The sequence below is a fragment of the Tupaia chinensis genome, unplaced genomic scaffold, assembly GCF_000334495.1.
Source record: "Tupaia chinensis unplaced genomic scaffold, TupChi_1.0 Scaffold142716_1, whole genome shotgun sequence".
Classification (NCBI taxonomy): domain Eukaryota; kingdom Metazoa; phylum Chordata; class Mammalia; order Scandentia; family Tupaiidae; genus Tupaia; species Tupaia belangeri.
The window spans coordinates 5837874-5860013 of record NW_006202562.1 but is presented as its reverse complement, the minus strand read 5'-3'; the positions used below and the strand labels follow the sequence as shown (position 1 = coordinate 5860013).

At 43.8% G+C, this 22140-nt stretch overlaps 1 protein-coding gene across 1 annotated transcript in view; it reads left to right on the top strand.

The window, feature by feature from the left end:
* The window catches only part of CFAP61 (cilia and flagella associated protein 61), a 389757-nt gene that overhangs the window by 235633 nt on the left and 131984 nt on the right, over positions 1 to 22140 (top strand). Inside the window, exons 19-21 of the mRNA XM_006163629.2 lie at positions 8690 to 8788; positions 15657 to 15825; positions 21741 to 21915. Of these exons, the coding sequence (XP_006163691.1) occupies positions 8690 to 8788; positions 15657 to 15825; positions 21741 to 21915 (443 nt within the window). The remainder of the gene's footprint in view (positions 1 to 8689; positions 8789 to 15656; positions 15826 to 21740; positions 21916 to 22140) is intronic.

Genomic DNA, 22140 nt, shown 5'->3' with positions numbered 1-22140 from the left:
ACTTTAATTTTAATCTGTTTCTCCAGAAACCCCAGATTTTATTCTTACTCTTTTGAAGGACATCTCAGACATGGCATTCATTTCTCCTGATAGCCAGTAACAATTACATGCTTCTTTTTTGCAGAGATATGTAAAGTTCCCATCTGAGTCCTGAATCCCTCCTCCTCACCTCTCAACCCTCAGCTTTCACCCTGGCCCCTTAACCTGGCCATGAGACTGCTCCCTTGTCAGGTCCCTGAGTGCTGAGTCTGATGTTGATTCCAGAACTCTCCACTCATGACTCAACGTGGACTCAGGTTTGCTTCAGAAACCACCTCCTTTCTCCAGGTCCCTTCCTGGTTCCTGGAGAGGCTACCAAGAACGGGGAACTCTGACCCGCACCAAGGGTGGAGCTGGGCAAGATGGCACCCAGGAGAACAGACAAATAGAACCCAGGAGAGAGCTTTTAACCCCTGCCTCACCCCCCCTGAACTCATCACTTCCTTCTCAAAGTGCTCAGAATCCTCAGTCCTACTTCTCCTCTTGGGAGCCCTCTCTTCCGTCTCCCCCTGGGGGTCACAGTGTGCTATTACCGACAGCTTTGTAGCCACGGTTGCAGCTGCCCTTTAATTATCACTAACAGGACAAAAATGAAATAAGTACCCTAACCACACTCAAACAAAACCCCAGTAATCCTAGTATCATCTAATTCCAGTCCATGTTCATTTTCCCCTAGCGGTCTTAAAATTGTTCATTGCAGTAGGTTTGTTTGGATAAGGATTCATATAAGGTCCAAATGCTGCCTTTGGTTAATGTGTCTCTGCAATATCTTTAAACGTGTAAGAGATCCCTGCATCCTTCTCCTTTTGTGCAATGCATTTTAGTTCTTGTATGTTAGAGAACTTGTGCTGAAATAATGCAAAGGTCTGGAGTTTACTTTAAAATATTCCCAGAACAACAAAACAAATGGAGTTTCTGAATACCTGTTAGGTTGTTGGAAAAGTCAGGATGTATTTTATATGTTTTCTATGCAAAAATGCATTGTGACTTTTCAAACAACTCAATACAATGTTGGTGATTGCTAAGCTTCTTTATTCTTGTATGTTTTGAAATTTTGAAAATTTGTAAAATAAAAAGTTTTTAAAAAGAAAAAAAGAAAAAGTTATTCTAGGTCATGGTCAAAATATCTCTTTTGTCATCTAAATAGAAAAGAACATTACTAAAGAAAGTTACTTTTTTTTTTTTTTTCAGGAAAACCTGGTAGATTCTATTCATCCGCTCTGTTCTTAGAATAAATTCTGCATTTTGATTTGTTTTTCTCTGTATTTTTCTTTTCATGTTGGAGGTTCACATAATTCCCAATTTGTAAATCCCACCTCCAGTGTTTTGCTGTTACTTTTGTGACATTATGTTGTATCATTAAGACTGAATTAAGTCTGAGTTATTCTTTGATCAGTAAAATATGCAGTTAGGTTAAATATCTATCTTGAGCTAGAATCGTCATTTGACACGTAATTATTTTTTCTCTGCATTAGCTATTTGTTCAAATGAAAGCAATTAATTAAATAACTTGTTTTGGTTGCCTTTGCTCTGCCTCCCCCCCCCAAAAAATCAGTAAAACAATAAAAAATAATGAGCCATCACCTAGCCGGCTGACAGGTTTCACCACCCAGGAGGGCAAGTAATATGAAAGTTTTATATTTCTTTTATCATGTTCACAATAAACTGGCAACGTGACCCTCTTTATTTGAAGGATAAGGTTGTTTAGACCTAATTTTGTAGCTGTCCTCCCGAAGCATGGAATGAAACGCAATACCTTTTACTTATTTCCCTGGATACTCTAATCCCTCCCTGCTTTACAAGTATCTTTGAGCTGTTCCTCCCTTTGTATCCACAGCAACGTGAAATCCCCACTGGAATTATTTGCTGTGAAAATGCAGGTGCGCTTGTTTAATGTTTCATTGGCTTGAGCACTTAACTTGAACTTTTTTTTTTTTTCCCCCACAATATGGTGACCTTTGGTTTGGGAGCAGAGGGCTCCCAATGATGTGAGAGAGTGTTTATCTACATGAAGCCCACAGCATCAGCTCTGAGAATTGTGCTGGATCTGCGATTCTGCCGTTCCTACCATGCCCAACTGAAGTTGTACCCTGTGACCCACCATTCTATTTGAGAAACTTGTTGAATATTCATAGGAATCAAATTAAAATCTTTGTTTGATTTTTCTCAATTTTTACTTATTTTTAAAATGTTTGCCAGAGAACCTCTTTGCTTGCCAAAGTTAGATGAGAGAGAGAGAGAAAATGAGAACCTCCCACCCCCACCCCGTGGGGGCAGAGTCACTCCACAATCCCGTCTGCATTTCTCTCTCCTTTTGGGATTTTGGACACATATGCACACGCACCAAGCATGTTTCTCAAACCACTGGGCCTGGGACTCGAACTGCAGAGTCCCAGGGATCTAGTTGCCTTAAACACCGTGCCATGGGCTGGCCTCAAATTAATACCACAAACATTTTTTCTCCTTATTTCATGCTCAGAAGAGCTACACTCTACTAGAATTATGCATTATAACATCACGATTCTAGATCAATACTCTTGATTTAAGAAAAAAATGAAGTCGTAGATTAAGAAATTAAATATTGCCAAATTAGATTACAGAGAGAACTGTCACAGAGAAAAATATTAATTCGGAGAAAAAGATGAAAATGCTGGCATTCTTCTCATATAAAGTCATGAAAGAGCAGGGAATATTCACTGATTGCAGGAAGTTGATGTTGCAAAGGTCGGAGAAGATAGGTCTGACTGTAAGGACCTCATATGTCATGCTAGGAAGTTTGGACTTAATTATATGTTAATAAGCATACTTAACAGGGGCCAGCAGGTGGCATGGTGGTTAGGATGCTAGACTGCCACGGGGGCAAACATGGTTTGAGTCTCAGACCTGGTGGCTTGAAAATCACACTGTGTCATGTGTACATGTGCTTCCAAAATTCCAAGAGGAAAATGGAGAAGGGATTGGGGTATGAACATCCTCCCTGGGAGGTGATTTCTCACTGTCTCTCTTTCTATCTCTCTCTGTGTCTCTGGTGAGTGCATGAGCCCTATAGCAAAATTTCCCTCCCCCCCAAAATAAATAAATAAATAAATAAGAAATAAATATACTTAGCATTCACTGAAAGTGCCCTATGTAGCAAATACTCTAAGCATTTTACAGGCATTAATTTGTTTACTCTTCACAGTGCTCTTTTGAGAAATTAATTTCTTTTTAAGAGAGAGAGATTTTTGCTATAGGGTGTGTGCGCTAGCTAGAGAGACAGACAGAAAGTGAGAAATCATCCCCCGGGAAGATGACCACGCCACATTCCCTTCTCCTCCATTCTCCTCTCGGGATCTTGGGCACTCACACACACGTGCCTGGCGTGAGTTTTAAGCCACCAGGTCTGAGACTCAAATCATGGTCGATACGTGAGATCCAGCATTGTAATCATTATGTCAACTGCTGGTCCCAAGATATTAGGTTCCAATATACCCATTTTACAGGCTAGGAAGCAGCCACCAACAGCAAGGCCAAAAAGCTATAAAGTTCTCCAGCTGGGAGTCCCACTGAGGCGGTCAGACTCCTGAGCCCCTGATCTTAACTGCTCTGCTCTTCCACTACCCAGAGAGTGAGCAAAGGTGGGGATTTTAAAACCAGAACTATAGACATTTTATTTCATTTCAAAAGGGGTCTCCAGCTGTTGTGTGGAAGAAGGGCAGGAGAGAAGATTTGTGCCAGGGAAACTAATCCTATAGACAAGATGGTATGCCAAGCCACATGCCAGAGAATGGCAGGTGGGAGGCATTTGGGAGAAGTGAACCAGGCGAGAGTGGTTGGACCCGTGTAGGAAGGGGGCCAGAGTGTGAGGTCGGCTTCCAAACTCCTAGCTTGGCCTGTGGTTCCTTGGCCATGGCTTTGACGGAAAGGAGGAGTGAGATGAGGCTTTAGAAAGCTTTGTTTGGGCACATACTGAATTTCGGATTCCCCTGGAGCATCCCCATCAGTAGTGATCGGCGTTTAGAAGTTAGACTTGCAGCTCAGAAGAAACACTGTGGTGTAGTACAGCACTACGGTGAAGAAGGTCAAGTCATGGCGAAAGGTAACATCACCCAGGGAGATGAGCTTGGAAAGCTTGGCAAGGGATGCATGGACAAGGGGGAAGGAGCTGGTCAAAGACAGTCATAAAAAAGACCCTTGCAACAGGGCTGGCACAGTGTGAGTTCTATGGCCATAGCTCTTGGGAGACGCTTCCACCCTGGCCCCAGCTCTCACCATCTCTTCCATCCTGGGCTTCACTAGGCTTAGGGTCAGTAATGCATCCCTGAATGACTCCACATCCTTTCTCTGCTCCTGCAACTCTGCACATAGTTCTACCTCAGTCCAGTCTCAGGGAGACTGCCTTTTCTTTTCTTTCTTTTTCTTCTTCTTCTTTTTTTTTTTGGCCTGGATCCTAATCAGTAAGAATCTCTCCCATCCCAATTTCACCTTCCTTTTGTGAGAAGCCATGAGCAGAGACTTCTGGTTGCCTTCTGTATTCCTTCTGTACTTTGTCCTTGGTAGCCGAGCCCTACACAGTGTAGTTCTTTGAAAAACCGCTATGTTTTTCTTTAATAAACCAGTGTGTTTTTCTTTGATAAAACGCTGTGTTTTTCTTTAAACACCTACAGTTTCCAGCTGCCCTTGGTGCTCAGCGTGGCCACGTCAGTGAGCTCTGGCAATGTAGGCAGAAACGTTGTGGGGGACTCTCAGGAAGGCTCCTTCCTCGGCAGCCCTTTCTACTCGGTTCCTCCTTCCTTATGCCTCTGTCATGGATGTGATGGCCGAGGCTCTGGGAGCCTCCTTGGATTTGACCTTGACAGTGGAAGCTACACATGGGGAAGCCAAGGAGCAGGGCCCCTGTCGGCCTCATGGATCTACCTTCTCGGCTTTAGACTGGTTACTTCTAGGTTTCTTAAGTAATTGCATGAGAAACTCACTAGCCTAGAGATTGAGACTTGAAAGGCAGATGGAGTTAAAGGGGAGACACCTCTCTTCTGAGTCAGGGAAATGGAAACACACTCTTGTAGATGTGTCTGGATGTGGCAAGAAGGGGAACAGGAAGCCTGCTGCTAATCTGTGTTTTCCTTAGGATGTGGGAGCTGTGCTCACTCAAGAGTGAAGAAGAGGGATAGAAGGGAGAGTAAGACAGCTCCCAGTGGGAGATAAAGGCAGGTAAAGGACCAGAACAGACATACTGAAGATGCAAAAGGATTTGACTAGGGCTGAAGCAAAGGAATGAACAGCTGGTTCTTTCCCATATAAACATCCAGAAAACGCCCCCCCCCCATCTAAAAATTTCTGTACTGTACCATTATGGATAAAACTGCTGTCCTGTTGGGGATATTTTAAATTGTACCATAGCATAATTTACAGCAATACAAGGTAGTCATTTGGCAATTCACAAACCATATGATCCACGTTAGGTCATTGAAATTATTCAGTACCAAAGGGATTATTTTATAGTTAAAGATGAAAAATTACTGAGCCTTCTGTTTACAGAGAAATGTAAAAAGAACCTATAAGAGAGGTCTTCAAAAAGTTAATGGAGGGACCAGCAGGTAGCATAGTGGTTATGTCACTGGATTCCCACACGGCCGGCTATGGTTCGAGTCCCAGATGCGGTGCTTTGAAAATCTCACATGGTGTGTATGTGTGTGTGCATGCCCAAGATCCCAGGAGAATGGAGGAGAAGAGCTTGTGGTGTGGTCATCCCCCCAGGGAACGGTGATTTCTCACTTGCCCTCTCACTGCTTCTGTCTCTCTTTCTCCAGAGTACATGTGCCCTAAGTCTAAAACCTCTTAAAAAAAAAAAAAAGAAGAAGTTAACGGAAAAATGTGTATTATGAAAAAAGTCATACATGGATTTCAAACTTTTTTTGCTCCAAAATATACTCTTACTTTTATGCTGTTTCCACAAACATTTTGAAATTCCCACATTTCATCTAGTAGGAGGTTGAAACCAGGATAAATGTTAAGTACATGTGAGCATAAACACATATCATCACTATGCGTGTTTTGCCTTAAATGGTGATAAATCAAAGGTCTGTCATCAGTATGCGCTTGCAGAGCGGCGGCCAGTGGCTGGGGTTAATTGTGACCTTTATGTTATTTGAAGATATTCAGAATTTTCATTCTTCTTATTAGAGGATAAAATGTGCTTGGCTTTCATCTGAAATAAGAATATTCATTTTTAAGTGATACCCATCCTTGGAGATTTTAGAGCAAAACCTTTCATAATATTTAGCTATTTTTAAATGTCAGGTACCGCTGAGTTTATTGCATTGCTAGCCCATGCCATCACCAGAGTCTCCTGTTTCAGTGCTACTTAACGAATCGTCAGTAAGTTCATAGCATTTCCACCTTTGAACATTTCCAGTCTCCTCACGGGGAAGGAGGGCAGGTGTTTTCCTCTGACTCGGTGAAGGCCTCTTTTTTGGCACTTGGTGGATTGAAGGGCATGTGTGAACCAAGAAGAAACTTCAGAAAATAAAAAAATTCTTTCTTATCAACCTGAACCCTATGAAAAGATCAGTTCACCCGTAAAGTTTTGCTGACTTGAACCAGAGGGCAAATTTGCAGCAGGAGTATTTGAAACACTGAAGGACAGAGTGAGCAACCTGAACCCTATGAAAAGATCAGTTCACCCCGTAAAGTTTTGCTGACTCGAACCAGAGGGCACATTTGCAGCAGGAGTATTCGAAACACTGAAGGACAGAGTGAGTCTTAAGTGTGTCGGTTCTTCAGAAGGCCCCATTCGCACTCAATGGGCATGCTACTTTAAGTGACTCACAGAGTGGGACCAGCAAATGGTATAATGGTTACGTTGCTGGACTCCCACATAGTAGACTGCCATTTGAGTCCCGGACCTGGGAACTTAAAACTCACACCAGGTGCGTGTGCGCATGCATGCCTAAAATCCCGCGAGACTGGAGGAGAAGGCATTGCAACACTGCAGCATATAGCCATCTCCTGGGGGTGGGGGGTGATTTCTTGCTTTCTGTTTTTCTGTCTCTCCGGTGAGCATAGGTACCCTGTAGCAAAAAATCTCTCTCGGAAAAAAAAAAAAAAAAAGACTTGCAGAGGACCAATAGGTAGTGTAGAGGTCAAGGCGGCTGGATCCCACGTGGTTGGCCATGTAGTTTGAGTCCTGGACCCAGCAAGTTGAAAATCACTCCAGGTGCATGTGCATGAGTGCTCAAAATCCTAAGAGGAGAATGGAGAAGAAGGGATTGCAGTGGGGCCATCCTCCCTGTGGAGTGATTTCTTCACTTTCTCTTTATCTCTGGAGAGCACATATACCCTATGGCAAAAACTTAAACAAAAAAATCACTCGTAGTCCTGGTTTACAGGACTATGAGAGGGTGGCGTGGGTGACTGGAGGGGGTATGCCTGGGTGAGAAGGCCCAGATATTATTCCTGGCCCTCAGCTAGTGAACTTTATGACCCTGAACAAATGATTACACGTACCATTTCCAACCTTGATTTTCTTGTATAGGAAATACAGATAACACAGATCTGTCACCTCGGGCCCCAACACCAATAGTCTGGAAGATTCATCTCTGTGATCAGGCTTGTGACTGCACCTCAGGCACTGGAAAGCTCGTGTAGATAAGAGGCAGTTTTGCTTTGAAAAAGGAATTGTCTAGAATTTTCTACTAGATGATACTTTGGTATCCTGATGGAGTAATCATCTATATTTAGAAGTAGTGAAACTAATGTTGACCAATGCTGACTAATGGAAATTAGATGGTATTTGGATTCTTCCTAGTAGATTGAGGTCTGCAGGGCAGTAGAGGCAGCGGTTAGGTGAAAGGACTCTGAGCTAGACAGCCTGGGTTCAAACCCTGCTTCTGAACTTACTAGTTGTATAGCCTTGCTTCACCTGTGTTCCACCTAATACAAACGATAATATTACTGATGTCTCATATTGCTGCGAAGACTACATAAGGTAGTAGGTGTTTGATGGTAAGCCCTCAATGAGGTTTAACTGTGGTGGTTATGATTCTAGGTGGTTTCTTAGAAGCAGTCTAACTTTGCATTAATTTATACTAAATTTGCCTCCCTCCTCCCAGTTGGGGGGGTTTATTGTGTTTTACTTTGAGAAGCAAATTAAAAAATAAATAAATAGAGACCAGCAGATGGCATAATGGTTACATCGCGGGGCTCCCATGTAGTCGAGCATGCTTGGAGTCCTGGACCTGGCAGTTTAAACTCATGCCAGGCATGTGTGCGTGCATACCCAAAGTCCTGAGAGGAGAATGGGGAGAAGTGACTGCAGCATGGCCATCTCCCGGGGGGTGATTTCTTGCTTCCTGTCTCTCTGGCGACCACACACACCCTACAGCAAAAATCTCTTTCTAAAACATAAGTAAATAAACAAGCAAACAAACCATGGCAGTCCCTACTGTGTGCAGTTTTGGAAGTTTCTGCAACTAGCTGGCCATCTTCCTTTTCTCATTTAAACGATTGGTGCTACATATTTGAAGTTTTATATGAAAAGGCGTTGCTAGCTTCACAGAACAATTCAACAATGGGATGACACATGACATCAAATTAAGCTGATTTATAATAAACTGTCGCTAAATCGTGCCTAACCTCTTTTTGTTCTTCTCCCTGTTTTCTTTCTCCTTAGCTCTCATCTGAAGTTTAATCATCTCACCCTGATTTCAACTCACGGACTCCCAGGAAAGAAACTTCTGGGTGCTGAACAAAGGAAGTTTTTAGCCACCGAGTATGAATTCTATCTGCTTTTGCATTCTGAGACTTAATATCCTAATTTCTGTGCAGTCTTTTTTACGCTGAACAGTAGATTTCAGATCGGGAAGGGGATTCTCCTGGAGTTTGGGTGTTACCTAAGAGATGCGAGCACAGTCCTGTTGACAGGTGAAATACCAAGAAGGGCAGGCGGCAGGCGGGGGTCACCATTTCTTATCTGTAGGAAGTCACGTGCCCTATTCCAAACAGATGGCACAGAACCTGCAGACCCAGTCACCCCAGCAGTCAAGTTCTGAGTGACACTGCAGGACAGTGGAGCTCAGTGACTGCATTTGCATCTGACAAGGTACCTCACTGGGGCATGGGTCTCATCCTGACCCTGACCCCCACCATTTGTCCTCAGGGGCTGTCAGGCAGAGACCTTCCCAGCCAGTCCCCACAAGCTTATTGTTTTTGTCCCAATAGAATCACCTATTTGACAATATCTGTTCTAGAAAATACCATTTAATTATTACTCAGCCTTCATGAATTCTAATTTCCTATAGTGAAACATAGCTACAAGAACTATTAGGCCCCCTGCTCTAGAAACAATCTCCCAATTTCACCAACGAGGAAAAACAAAACTGTTCTCTCCGAGGTGGTTCGTTTCAGAATCTGTGATGAAAGGACCCTCTTTTCTCTGTGAAAAAGCCTTGCTTTGCTTCCACATGGTGAGAAAAATCACAGCTTCATTGCCTGCAGTCCTGAGCTCATTCTGACCTACGATTTTTATCAGACTTTTTTTTTTTTTTTTTAAGGAGACCATTGCAGTTCAGTGAAAAGAGAGTGAGTGTTGAGCCAGGAGCGTGCAGATTCAGCTTCCGCGCCCCACTCCTAAAGTCTGGGCCAGGGGCTTCATTTCTCTGAGCTTTTCCTTCCTTCCTTTTTTCTTTCTTTCTCTTCCTTCCTTCTTCTTCTTCTCTCTCTTTCTTTTCTTTCCTTACTTTTATTGTGAAAAGTATATGCTCAGCCAAGCATGCTGGACTTTTTTGTTAAAAGTGAGCACAACACCAAGCTCTGGCCAAAAGTCAAGGATCAGCACACGGACATCCCTTCTCTCCCTTTCCCTTTTCTCAACTACGTGACTCCCAGGAAGTGCTGGTTTAGTGATAGATATCTGAAGAGGAGTGTAATCCAGTCATCTTGGTAGCCATATTTGTCAACCCGTGGTGGGTGTGTTACAGGAGAGAATGGCCGTGACTGACTTTCCCCGGCTGTGGTACTGTCAGCAGATGGAGGGGCTGGATGGAGAAGTCGCTGAGGGGTCTGCGCTGTCCTGAACCCTGTGTACTTGCAAAGCAGAAACCAGAGCACACTGTGGAACTGACCCAGGGACCAGAAGCTGGGGTAGTGGTTAAGGTGCTGGACTCCCATGGCTGACTGCAGTTTGGGTCCTGGACCTGGTGGTTTGAAAATCACAACCAAGTGCATGTGCATGTACATGTGCGCCCCAAAACATCCTGAGAGGAGACTAGAGGAGACGGGATTGCTCTATCATTGAATTTAAAGAAATTCATCCCCTCAAGGAGTGATTTCCCACTTTCCCCGTCTCTGTCTCTTTCTCTGGTGAGTACATATAATGGGAAAACAAACAAACAAACAAACACTTAAAAAAACACAAAAAATGGTGACTCAGCTCATGTCAACTCCTTACAGGCCAGAACTGTACTGTCAAATATGGTGACTACCAGCCACATGAGGCTTTTTAAATGTAAATGCATTTGAATTAAATGACATAAGACATCTAGCTGCTTAATCACATTAGCCAGGCACATGTGCTCGCCAGAAAGACACAGAGAGACAGAGAGCAAAAAATCACCCCCCGGGGGAGATGGCCACACCACAATCCCTTCTCCTCCATTCTCCTCTCGAGATCTTGGGCACGCACGCACACGCGCCTGGCGTGAGTTTAAGCCACCAGGTTCAGGACTTGAACTGTGGTTGACTACGTGGGGGTCCAGCGATGTAGCCATTACTCCAACTGCTGGTCCCCCAGATGCTTTTTTTCTCTTAAATGTCACCTCTTCCATGAGGTCCATTTGTAACTTCCAGCTCGTTCATTTGTAACCAACATCTCAACCACCCCTATTCCCCTTACTCTTCCCTATTTTTTTCTGGCTATTGAACTCTTTCTAAGTCTTATATAATATGCCTTTGAAAATTGTTTATCCTTTTTTTAAGAATTATTTTATTTTATTTTTCTTCTTCTTCTTTCTGACCAGAGAGAGACAGAGAGAGAGAGGGAGAGCAAGAAAGCAAGTTGCCATGTCCAGGATTCAAACCATGGTCGGCCATGTGGGAGTCCAGTGCTCCAACCACCACACCACCTGCTGGCTCCTATGTTTATTCTTTATACTGTATTCCAGATCCCTCAACTCCGTAAAGGCCAGACTTGTTGCCTTTTTGTTCACTGATAATATCAACCCTAGCCTCTGGGCACACAGCAAATGCTCAGTAAATAATGTGGACTAGATGAAAGTTACCTCCAAAACTACCTACCAAAGTCCTCTCGGTCCAGCAGTGGGTGAAGGCTAAGTAATGCAGCCAGTCCCTTTGCATGGGGAACTGCATGTTACCATAATTCTTGGAAACCACAGAACCGTAATAGGATCTTGCCTTTCAAATTGTCCTCATACCCCAAAAAGGGAAATCACCTCTGATCCTGGAGTTTAAAATAATGAGTGCAAATGACATCCATAAATTTAATCATTTAAACTCCTTGTTCTCAATGCTAATTGTGAGCTTGTCCTTAGCCAGTGTTTTGACTTACTATTATTGTAATTACATTTCAAATACCTGCTTTTGTCTTCTTTCCCCCCACCCTGGCCAACTCTGGTGGAGGTGCTAATGACATGCCCAGGATGCAGCCGGGAAGGCCGTGGCAGGGGAGGGGAAACAGGAAGCAGGAGAAATCCACTAATTGGACAATCGGCCCTGAATAATTAAAAGTTAATTGTGATAGATCTGCTTCTAATAATGTCACAATTATTCCTTTATGAAAAGCGCTAAGGTTTTCTTCCCAGCTCTGAAGAGTTCTGATTCCAGGTTGCCCCTGACTATCTGTGGCCCCCAGAGTTTGCTTCTAATTGTGCTTCTGGAGCTTTGGCTGAGTCTCTGACCACCCTGAGCAAGCTGCCACTCCTTATAGATGTCCTTTTCCAGAAATTTCCCCATCTTGCATTTCTGCTTTGTTTTTTATTTTAATGTTAATTTGGCCATAGAGCGTGTGAAGTTGCCAAAGAGAGGTGGGTGGGGTGTGGGGTGAAAAACCACCCCTGCGGAAGGGAGATGGCCATGTTGAAATCCCTTCTCCATTAGTCTCTTGAGATTTTGGGCATGTGTGAGCACACACGTGCACACACACACACACACACAGGCTCGGTGTGTTCTTCAAGCCTTTGGGACCAGAACTTGAACCGCACAGTTGGCCTTGTGGGATCCAAGCACCTTAACCACTACACCATGGCTGGCCCCATTTCTGCTTTTGAAATCTTTCACATTATCTGCCTCCAGAATTCCCTAGGAAGACACCTAATGCACATTATTTTTGAATCAGGGGTCACATGAAGTTCCATTGCTGCCCCTTCTGGGTTGTCCCTTTTCCAGAGGACCCTAGGGGAGGTCTTTCTTTTATCACCAAATCATGAGACAGTCCCTGATATGTTAAATGCTTAATGCTTATTAACTCTGCTTAGGAAGTTATTTTGGGAAAATATCACTTACAGACTCCAATGTGTAGTTTTGCTCACCTGGAAGGGAAGTTAGAGGAGGTCAGAATGGATGGTCATGTCCAGAATAGACAGAACTCACTTACACAGTGGTGTGCTAAGCTGATAATGTCCATGCAGCGTGCTTCCAGACTGTAAAAGCAAGCACCCCCATTCCTCAGTACTTCCCTTTGCACTGAGTAAAGGTTCCTAAACATCCAGTGTACCCAAGTATCAGTTTCCACTGGACAGAGTTTCAAATTTTACTTCTGAAATATGCAGTCTGACATTATCAACACCACTGCCCTATGGTCATTAAAAATCGCATTGTCTGGGCCTTCCGCAAATTTCCCCCAAGACCTTTTATCTTCAGCCAAATCCTCATAAGACTAATCCTTGCGCACTAACTATATTTAATTTGTCCTCCTCTTGGGCGGCTTAGAGTAGGGGCTAGATGACAAATAACAAAATCCTTTGTGGCTCTCTCATGAATATACAGAATCAATAAAGTTTCCTGTATTCCTGTAAAGCTATCAAAATGGGTTTTAAAAGAGAATTTCATTTCACTCTCCATTATTTTCCGGTGACAAGCCAACCCCTGATTTTCTGTTCTTATTAAGAAGACATTTTCTTGGTTTTAAGTGTTGTTTCGCAGAGAGACACAAAGCACAGAGCTCCCATCTCTTTCACAGGCCCCGTGGCGGGGTCTAATGTACATCCATTACTGGAATTCTCTTTGTATGGTGAGAACAGGCTCATGTGTGGATCAAAAAGAAAAAAATGTCCTCCCATTACCACTTCAGAATCCTGTTTGCCTCCAAAGAGCGTAAACAGGATTATGTATCATTAATATTATTTAGAGTAATGCTCTTTGCATATGCATCCCACTTGACAAAACAGCATCTCCTACACACGTATTTTCATTCCTTACGATGGTCGAAATATGTCGGAGGGCCCATTACTCTGTGTTGAGAGGTGAGCAAATTGAAGAGTATTAAGGAGATGCTGAATCCCCAGGGTCTAGGCTCATGGGGGGAAAGAGCAGAGATACAAGCCATGGCGCAATTCATTCTGAAATGATCCTGCAGCTGAAATTTCAATGAGACCCTTCCGTTCTATCACCTTAGACTCTTAGTCTGCAGGGCAGAATCTTTAAAAAAGTCATGGGGGCCGGGAGGGAGGCAGGTGGCATGGTGATTAAAGTGCTGGATTCCCACATGTCTGACTGTGGTTCGAATCCTGGACCTGGTGGGTTGACAATCACATCAGATGTGTATAAGTGTGTGCTCAGAGTCCTGAGAGGAGAATGGAGGAGAAGGGATTGCAGTGTGACCATCGCCCGTAGGGAGTGATTTCTCTCTCTCTCTCGTTCCCTCTGTCTCTCTCCAGCAAGCACGTGTGCCCTATGGCAAGAACCAAAAACGTAAAACAAAACAAACAAGCAAACAAAAAAAGGTCTCTGGGACCAGATAGTAGAACAGTGGTAAAATGCAACACTCTGCAAGCTGACTGGCACAGGAAAGTTCTAGATTCCTGTCTAGAGCCCTTCTGAGTGTGTCAGGCACACACGTGCCTCTGATCCAGGGCTGGTTGAGACAGTGAGTCTTGGCATCCACATCCTGTCTCTCTCTGTCTCTCTCTCTCCCTCTCACTCACAGAAGAAATAAATAAACAAGATCATTTATACAATGTCACACTTTCAGAAAAATCTGGAAAGAGTCCTCATGAAGCTCTTTAAGAAGAATTATTTATTTTATTCCTTTATTATTATTATTATTATTTTTAATTTTCCTGGAGAGAGAGAAAAGGAAAGTGAGAAAGCAAGACATCAGGTCTGGGATTCAAATCTCAGTCTGTCATGTGGGAGTCTAGCACCTTAACAACCATGCCACCTTCTGGCCCCCCTAAAACTCTTTAAATAAACCCGAGGCCACAAAAAAACCACCCCACTCTTGTCACATTATGTAGGAGAGAACTCAGACCCAAATGGAACTCAGAAAATTAAATTCTATATAACTACCAGTGCCCTGAAGCCACAGTATCTTTTTGTATCTTTTTTTTTTTTCATTTTCATTTTCCTTTTCCTTTTTTTTTTTTTTTTTAAGTTTTGCTATAGGGCACAAGTGCTTGCTAGAGAGAGAGAAAGAGAGAGAGAGGAAAAGTGAGAAATCACCCCCGGGGATAACGGTGCTGCGATCACTTCCTGATTTTGAGCGCACATGCACATGTGCCTGGCATGATTGGTAAAGCTGCTGGGTCCAGGACTCAGCAGCTAGTGGGACCCAGCTGCCTTTACCTCCACACCACAAGCTGGCCCTTGCAGCCACATGGTAACATCCACTCTGGACCTGGTGTTCATGGAAGAACCAGTTCCCTACAGGTCACCTCTGTTCTGCACCATAAACCCCAAAGCCACCAAGGAATGTACTTGCTACAAATGTAACTCCCTAGACATCTTCTTTAAACAAAATCTGTTCTGCTGTTCTGTGGTTTTAGCACAAAGCTATCCATTAATTCCGAGTCATTCATTGAAGAGTATTAGCAAACAAGAAAGGTTCTTAATATTCTAGAACTCTGACCTTTACCCTTGAAAATCCTCAACGATGTCACTTTCTTCTTTCTCATTCCCTTTGAGTCAGTGGTCACTGTGGCTATTCAGCAGCTAATGCAAATTTACAACCACCATGAAATACAGTCAGAAGAAAGAGTAGGTCCAAGAGGGTCGTCAGACAGTTCATAGAAAATGCATATTGTGAAAATACGATGCACACATTTCAAATTTGTTTTGCACTCAAATAAACGTATTTAATTCATTTCCCCACAAACTTTTTTTGGAGCCCCCTTGTGTTATAGTGAACACACACACACACACACACACACACACACACACACACACACAGAGCCCTCCCTGTTGTGGACTAGCCTAAGCCAGGTGGAGCAATTTAGCTTTAATGGGAAGAGACATCAATTTGTGACTAAGTGTTTCATAACGAAAAATCCCCTAGTACTGGTCCTGGTAAACTCGCAGCAAGAGCACAGACTTGGCCCACTAGGGGGCTTGAACCAGCTCACCAGATGTCTAATTAATGCCTGCTGTCAGCTGCTCAAATGTCACTTATGGAGCTTCTCTCTTTGCAGCCACTGTTTTAATGATAAAGATTACGCGTTGATGTCATTGTGCTCCTGGGTGAACGTCGTGGTTGGTAGGATGACGGGCATCGACAGAGCGGCCAAGCACGTCGTGCTCTCTGAGGGAGAAGTCGTGCTCTATGACCACCTCATCCTTTGCACCGGGCAGCAGTACCAGGTACGGTCTAGCATGCAGGCTGCAAACAGCATGTGACAAACCATTAAGGTGTTTCCCCGGGGCACATGTTCCCTGGGTAAAGAGCAGACAGCTGCCACTCTATAAGTGCATAAAAGCACTCTTCGGGGCCTGCACATAGGACCAGAATTGTGTCCGCAAACCCTCCCAGAAACTCAGTCCAAGAAAAACATTCTGCTCAAGGATAAAAATCACAGCAAGTGGAAGAAATGTCATTCTTTAAGCTGTTGTCCAAAAGTCTAACGCTTACTGCTCGCCCTCAAAGCATCCAGACGCAACCAGGCATGCATATGTGGTAAATTAATTTATGCCCCAAGAGGCTAACATTTGGCTGTGGCGACGGATGGGCTCACGCAAAACTATTTCAAACATGCGCACCTTCTGTCAACCCTTATTTTATTTTGTCTCTCAGTTATAAAACTCGGAAATCTGATGGCTTGGTTTCCCAGTGACCATGCTTTCCATGTGATTAAACTCTCAAGCCACATTTGAATAAAGCTTTGCTGGGTACAGTTGGAGTGGTTTGTGTCTGAAGGCAGCAGCTTTTAATTTTCTGCCTTTGCAGTACCCATTAGCATTTCATGGGGGCCACAAAAATAGGTTCTCTCTCCAATGAAAAAAGATTTACTTTGCAACTCAAGATTCAAGTCTTAGTTGGACCATCTCGTCAATGGCTGTGGATTTGACGTGGGGATTTGACGTCAGTTTCCTTTACATTGTTAAGATTATTAAGACAGGAAGAGATGAGGTATGGAGGAGACAGACAGGGTCTCAGTCCAAGGCGCTGTCCCTCGATGAGCTCAATAGCTGTAGGCCTCTCTTAACCAGCGTTCCTTGCTGTGGCTTCATATTGAGACCACCTGGGGGACTTGGAAAACACACCCATGTCTAGGCACAGCCCCTAGGGATTGCTGTAATTATTCTGGGATGGGGCCCAGCCATCAGTATTTGTTTTAAGCAACCCAGATACTTCTAAACTAAGGCAGAGAACCACCATCTCGAACTTTCTCAGCCTAGAATCACTCATCTATACTGTAGAGCTACACTTTCAACCTGTGCCCTGCACATGCATCCCTGTGTTTTTAGTTACAATGCAGGTTCTGAGCACAGGATGCCTGGGGGTGGGAAGCCATGAGACCTGCTAATGAGTGGGCCATGCTTTGGAGTAGCTTAGACTTACCTCTAGATAATTTTCTCTTCCTTCCTCCCTCCCTCCCTCCCTTCCCTCCTCCCTTCCTCCCTCCCTTCCTTCTTCCTTTCCTTCCTTCCTTCCTTCGTTTTTAGAGAAGTTTAATTAATGAAGGGTAGGAAGGGTTTTGTTTTGTTTTTATTTTTGTTTTCTTGGTTAAAGGGTAACAGTTAACTAGCAGGATACTTTAGTTTGATATCAGGATATTATTCTTACTTTTTAAAACACTAAACCAGAACCATGTGCCCTGCGGCTTGCCTTGCCTCACCTGCCCATGGGCTCCAGCTGCTGCCGGACTGCGTACTTTGGAAACCGAGTGGGACCCGGCCAGCTGTCCAGAGGCTCGGGCATATGCCCATGTGTGTCCAGCTGCCCCTGCAGCTTTAGTCCGCGGCACATTAAGCTCTTGCCCTTTTTACAAGGGGAAAAATGAAATGAAGAAGTGCTAAAGGGAGTTCCAATGTAATTTTTCCAGAAGGACATAAAAATCGAAGGTACATAGACTGATAGAGAAGGGCAGCTGAATTCACTGGGGACTTTCTAGTTCTTATTTCTTTTCCTATTTCCCTCTTTTCAACTCTCTCACAGTTTGGTCACAATTTGTGATTAAAAAAAAATCCAAACCAAAATGATGAAAATAAAGCATAAACTCAAACAAGAAGACAACCTGTTATAAAATATAATTACAAACCTTAACCTTTGATCAGACCTTTTTTTTTTTTTTTTTAGAGAGAGAGATTTTTTTTTTTTTTTGCTGTAGGGTGTGTGTGCTCGCCGGAGAGAAGGAAAGAGACAGAAACAGATAGACAGAAAGCAAGAAATCATCCTCTGGGGGGGATGGCTACACCATAAGCCCTACTCTTCCATTCTCCTCTTGGGATCTTGGGCACATATGCACACATGCCTGGTGTGAGTCTCAAGCCTTCGGGTCTGGGACTCAAACCGCAGTTGGCCACGTGGGAGCCCAGCGTCCATTATGCCGTTGGCTGGTCCCTGATCAGAACTTTTAAGTAGCATACGTCACTCTAAAATAGTATGCAGGGAACCAGCAGTTAGCGCAATGGCTATGTTGCTGGACTCCCACGTAGTTGACCGCGGTTTGTATCCCGGACTCGGTGGCTTAAAACCCACGCCGGGCGCGTGTGCATGCATGCCCAAGATCCCAAGAGGAGACTAGAGAAGAAGGGATTGCGGCGTGACCATCCCCTCTGGGGGGTGATTTCTCGCTTTATGTCTCTATGTCTCTCTCTGTCTGTCTGGCGAGCGCACGCGCCCTATAGCGAAAACCTCTCCAAAAAAAGGAAAAGAAAAGAAAAGAAAATATTATGCAATATTTTGCTATGCAAATACCTCTCACAGTTTTTTTTTTTATAAAAAATAAGTATATACAAAGTAAAATACTATATTGTACTACAGGGCTGAGCATGAGAAGGACTGGTCTCCCTCTTCCAAGTCCTCTTTCTAGAGGCTGCCAGTTTGAAGCATTTCTGTTGTTAGTTCTTCCGTGGCTACCCTATAAGCCCCGATAATACATATGTTTGGAGAGGTTTTTTCCTTATCCATCAATTTCAGATATTTCCTATGACCTCTCCATTTTGGAAGATGATTTAGCTGCTCATTTTCAGTACCCTTAAACTCCCTTCCCCACTCCTCCTATCAATTTAGATTATTTTTATCGGTGAACACACACTGGTTTGAAAACCACTCTCAGATAGTTTATGAATGTGATCCCAGAGCCACTCGCCTGACACAAGGACAGTCTGAAGAGGTGGAGAGATGCTCACTGCCGGCCTGCCTTAGGGTAACCTCAGAAAGAGAAGGAAAATACTTGTCGACTCACAGTCAAATGAATTGGGCGCTGACTGTGAGAAGACTGTGGCATGAGTTGGTCAAAGGGTGATCACCAGCGCCCGGTCAGTGGGGCAAGTCGCTCCACCCAAGCCAGGGAACGAGCTGGGGACTTAGGTTACAAGTGTGCTAGGGCTCAGCAACAGGATGTGGTCTCCAAAGAGGTGAATTACATCTTGGACTGCGTAAATCAAAGAGTGGCATCCTGGACTTGGCGGTTTGAAAATTACACCTGGCACGTGTGAGTGCATGCCCAAAATCCAGAGAGGGAATGGAGGAGAAAGGATTGCAGCATGTGATTTCTCACTTTCCCTCTCTCTGTCTCTCTCCAGTGAGCACAGGTGCCCTATGACAAAAACCTGAATAATAACAAAGCAATTTTTTTTGGAGGGGGGAGAGGTTTTTGCTATAGGGCACGTGTGCTCGCCAGACAGACAGAGAGAGACAGAGAGACAGAAAGCGAGAAATCACCACCCCCGGGGGGATGGCCATGCCTCAATCCCTTCTCCTCCATTCTCCTCTCGGGATCTTGGGCACGCACACACACGCGCCCAGCATGAGTTTAAGCCACCGGGTCCAGGACTCGAACTGCGGTCAACTATGTGGGAGTCCAGCGACATAGCCATTATGCTAACTGCTGGTCCCAATTTTTTAAAAAAGGCAAAAGAAAATAAAACCACACAGAATCTTGAAGAAGATATGATTTGATCATTATATGCCCACCTAAGTCTTTTGTATTTAAAGAAAGTCATTCCTCTCTGTGGGAGGCCTCAGAAAAATTATCTTCATGCTTTTAAATATAATGTGTATTCTAAATAACGGAGACAGAAAAAGGAAATTTAGAACTTCACAATAGTATATAAAAGGACAGATGGCAAGCACCACTAATAATTTTAAAATGTAGTCTAAATAATTTGTAAATCTGAAAAGAAATGCAGAAAAGAAAATAATGACTGGGACCAGTAGGTGGCATAGTCGGTGTGGCGCTAGATTCCCACATTGCCACCTGCAGTCTGAGTCGGAGACCTGGGCTTGAAAATCATGCCGGGCGTGTGTGTGTGCGTGCCCAGAATCCCAGGAGGAGAATGGAGAGGGATTGTGTGTGGCGTGGCCATCCCCTGAGGGTAATTTTTCCCTTTCTTTCTCTCTCTGTTTCTGTCTCTCTCTCTTCAATGAGCACATACACTCTATGAAAAAAATCTAAAAAAGAAAAATAATGACTAATTTGATGAATAGAAAACAATGACCAATCTTTTTTTTTTTTTTTTGAGAGGTTTTTCACTATAGGGCACGTGTGCTCGCCAGACAGAGAGAGACAGAGAGACAGAAAGCGAGAAATCACCCCCCAGAGGGGATGGCCATGCCGCAATTCCTTCTCCTCCATTCTTCTCTTGGGATCTTGGGCATGCACGCACACGCGCCCAGCGTGGGTTTTAAGTCACCGGGTCCGGGACGTGAACCGCGGTCGACTACGTGGGAGTCCAGCGACATAGCCATTACGCTAACTGCTGGTTCCCAACAGTGACCAATCTTATAAAAACCGAGAAGTTGTTGAAAACAGGGAGAGAGGCAGCAAGAAAGGAATGTTTATTGTCTTAAGTGGGAAATACCCAAAAATAATATTTCAGTCTCAACTCTTATTTATATTCAGAGGAAATAAAGAATACTCTTAACCAGCTTAAAGAAAGTCTCCTTCCAAACACAGAATAAGTGAAGGCAGAGAAAACAAAGGAAACAGCCACAATGGTTAACAGTAAAAGTACAGTAAATCAGGATGGCATAGGAGAAAAATGCAGCTGCTGGAACAGTGAATGGTTTCCACTGCCTGGTCACAAGATTAAGATTCTATTTTTGGTACTAAATTCAAAATACAACTAAAATTCCCAATCAAAATGACACCAAAAGTTTCAAAATAAAAAGAGTTTAGTGGTTAAGGGAGTGGGGTCCCACACGACCAACCACTGTTCAAATCCTAGCCCTCATGGCTTGAAAAACACACTAGGAACATGTGTGTGCATGTGCCCCCAGATCCAACAACATGGAGAAATGGAAAATGGATTGTGGCATGACCACAATCAGGGGTGCTTGTGACCCACCCCATTCAGGGGTGCTTTCTCTTTCTCTCTCTCTGTCTCTTTCTTTCTCTCTCTTTGGTAAGCACACACGTTATATGGCAATTAAAAAAAGAAGAGAGAGAGAGTTAAAATATACCAACAAAGGATTGCCCCAGGCAAATCCATGAGCTACTAGAAGCAGCAGCAATATTAATACCCACCAAAATCGAATCAAAGGAAGAAAACCATCAGTACTGACATAGGGTGAAATTCACGATGACAGCATCGAGGTCAGGAACCTGTTACTGCTGAACATGATCGTGTCAAAGGCTAAGTCCCAGAGCCAGAAGTACAAATGGTGTATAGTGACTAACAGAAGTTACATTTAAAAGGGAAAGAAGGCGGGCTGGTGGTTAAGGCAGCCGGATCCCATATGGGTGACTATACGGTAAGGGCTCCAGACCGACAGCTCGGGAAACATGCCAGCCACATGCCCCAAATCCTGACAGGATGGAGAAGTGGAGGAGAATGCATCGTAGCATTCCTATTCCCTAATTGGTGGCCTTCTGTTCTCTTTCTCTGTCTCTCTGTCTCTCCCTCTAGCAAGCAAACGAGCCTTCTAGGAAAAAACAAACAAACGAAAACAGAAAACCTGATTGCTCCTATCTGAGGACAGAGAGACAGATCTACATTGGATATTGCTGTGTTTCCTTTTTGTAAAACAAAGAAACAAAATCAACCAAAACACCCTGCAGCAGTGCTTCACTATGCCACTGCAATAAACATTTCTCTGTCACATACCTCAGGTCCCATGCCCGACCGGTGCTGATATTAGTCAGCACCCGACAAACAAAGAGGTTCCAAACACCAGTAAGCTGCGCTACACCGGGAAAGTTCCATGCAATCATTTCACTCTCAACGATGAAGAGGATTGCTCTAAGGCCCTGACTTGGATAAGGAACAACTCCATCGTCACAGAAGGTAAGGACGTCGGTACTGTGCATCTTTTCAGAATCACGTTTTATTTTTTTAATGAGTCTCATTCTTCATCTAGTTCCAGTATATAATTAGTGCCTAATTAATTCCAACCAAATCATTCATCTGTCATGCTTTGTTTTCCAGATTAATTTACAACTTGTTGTCATTTTTGGATACCCAGCATGTTTGCTGGGGGAAAGAAAAAGGCTTGAGATAGTTTAATTATCT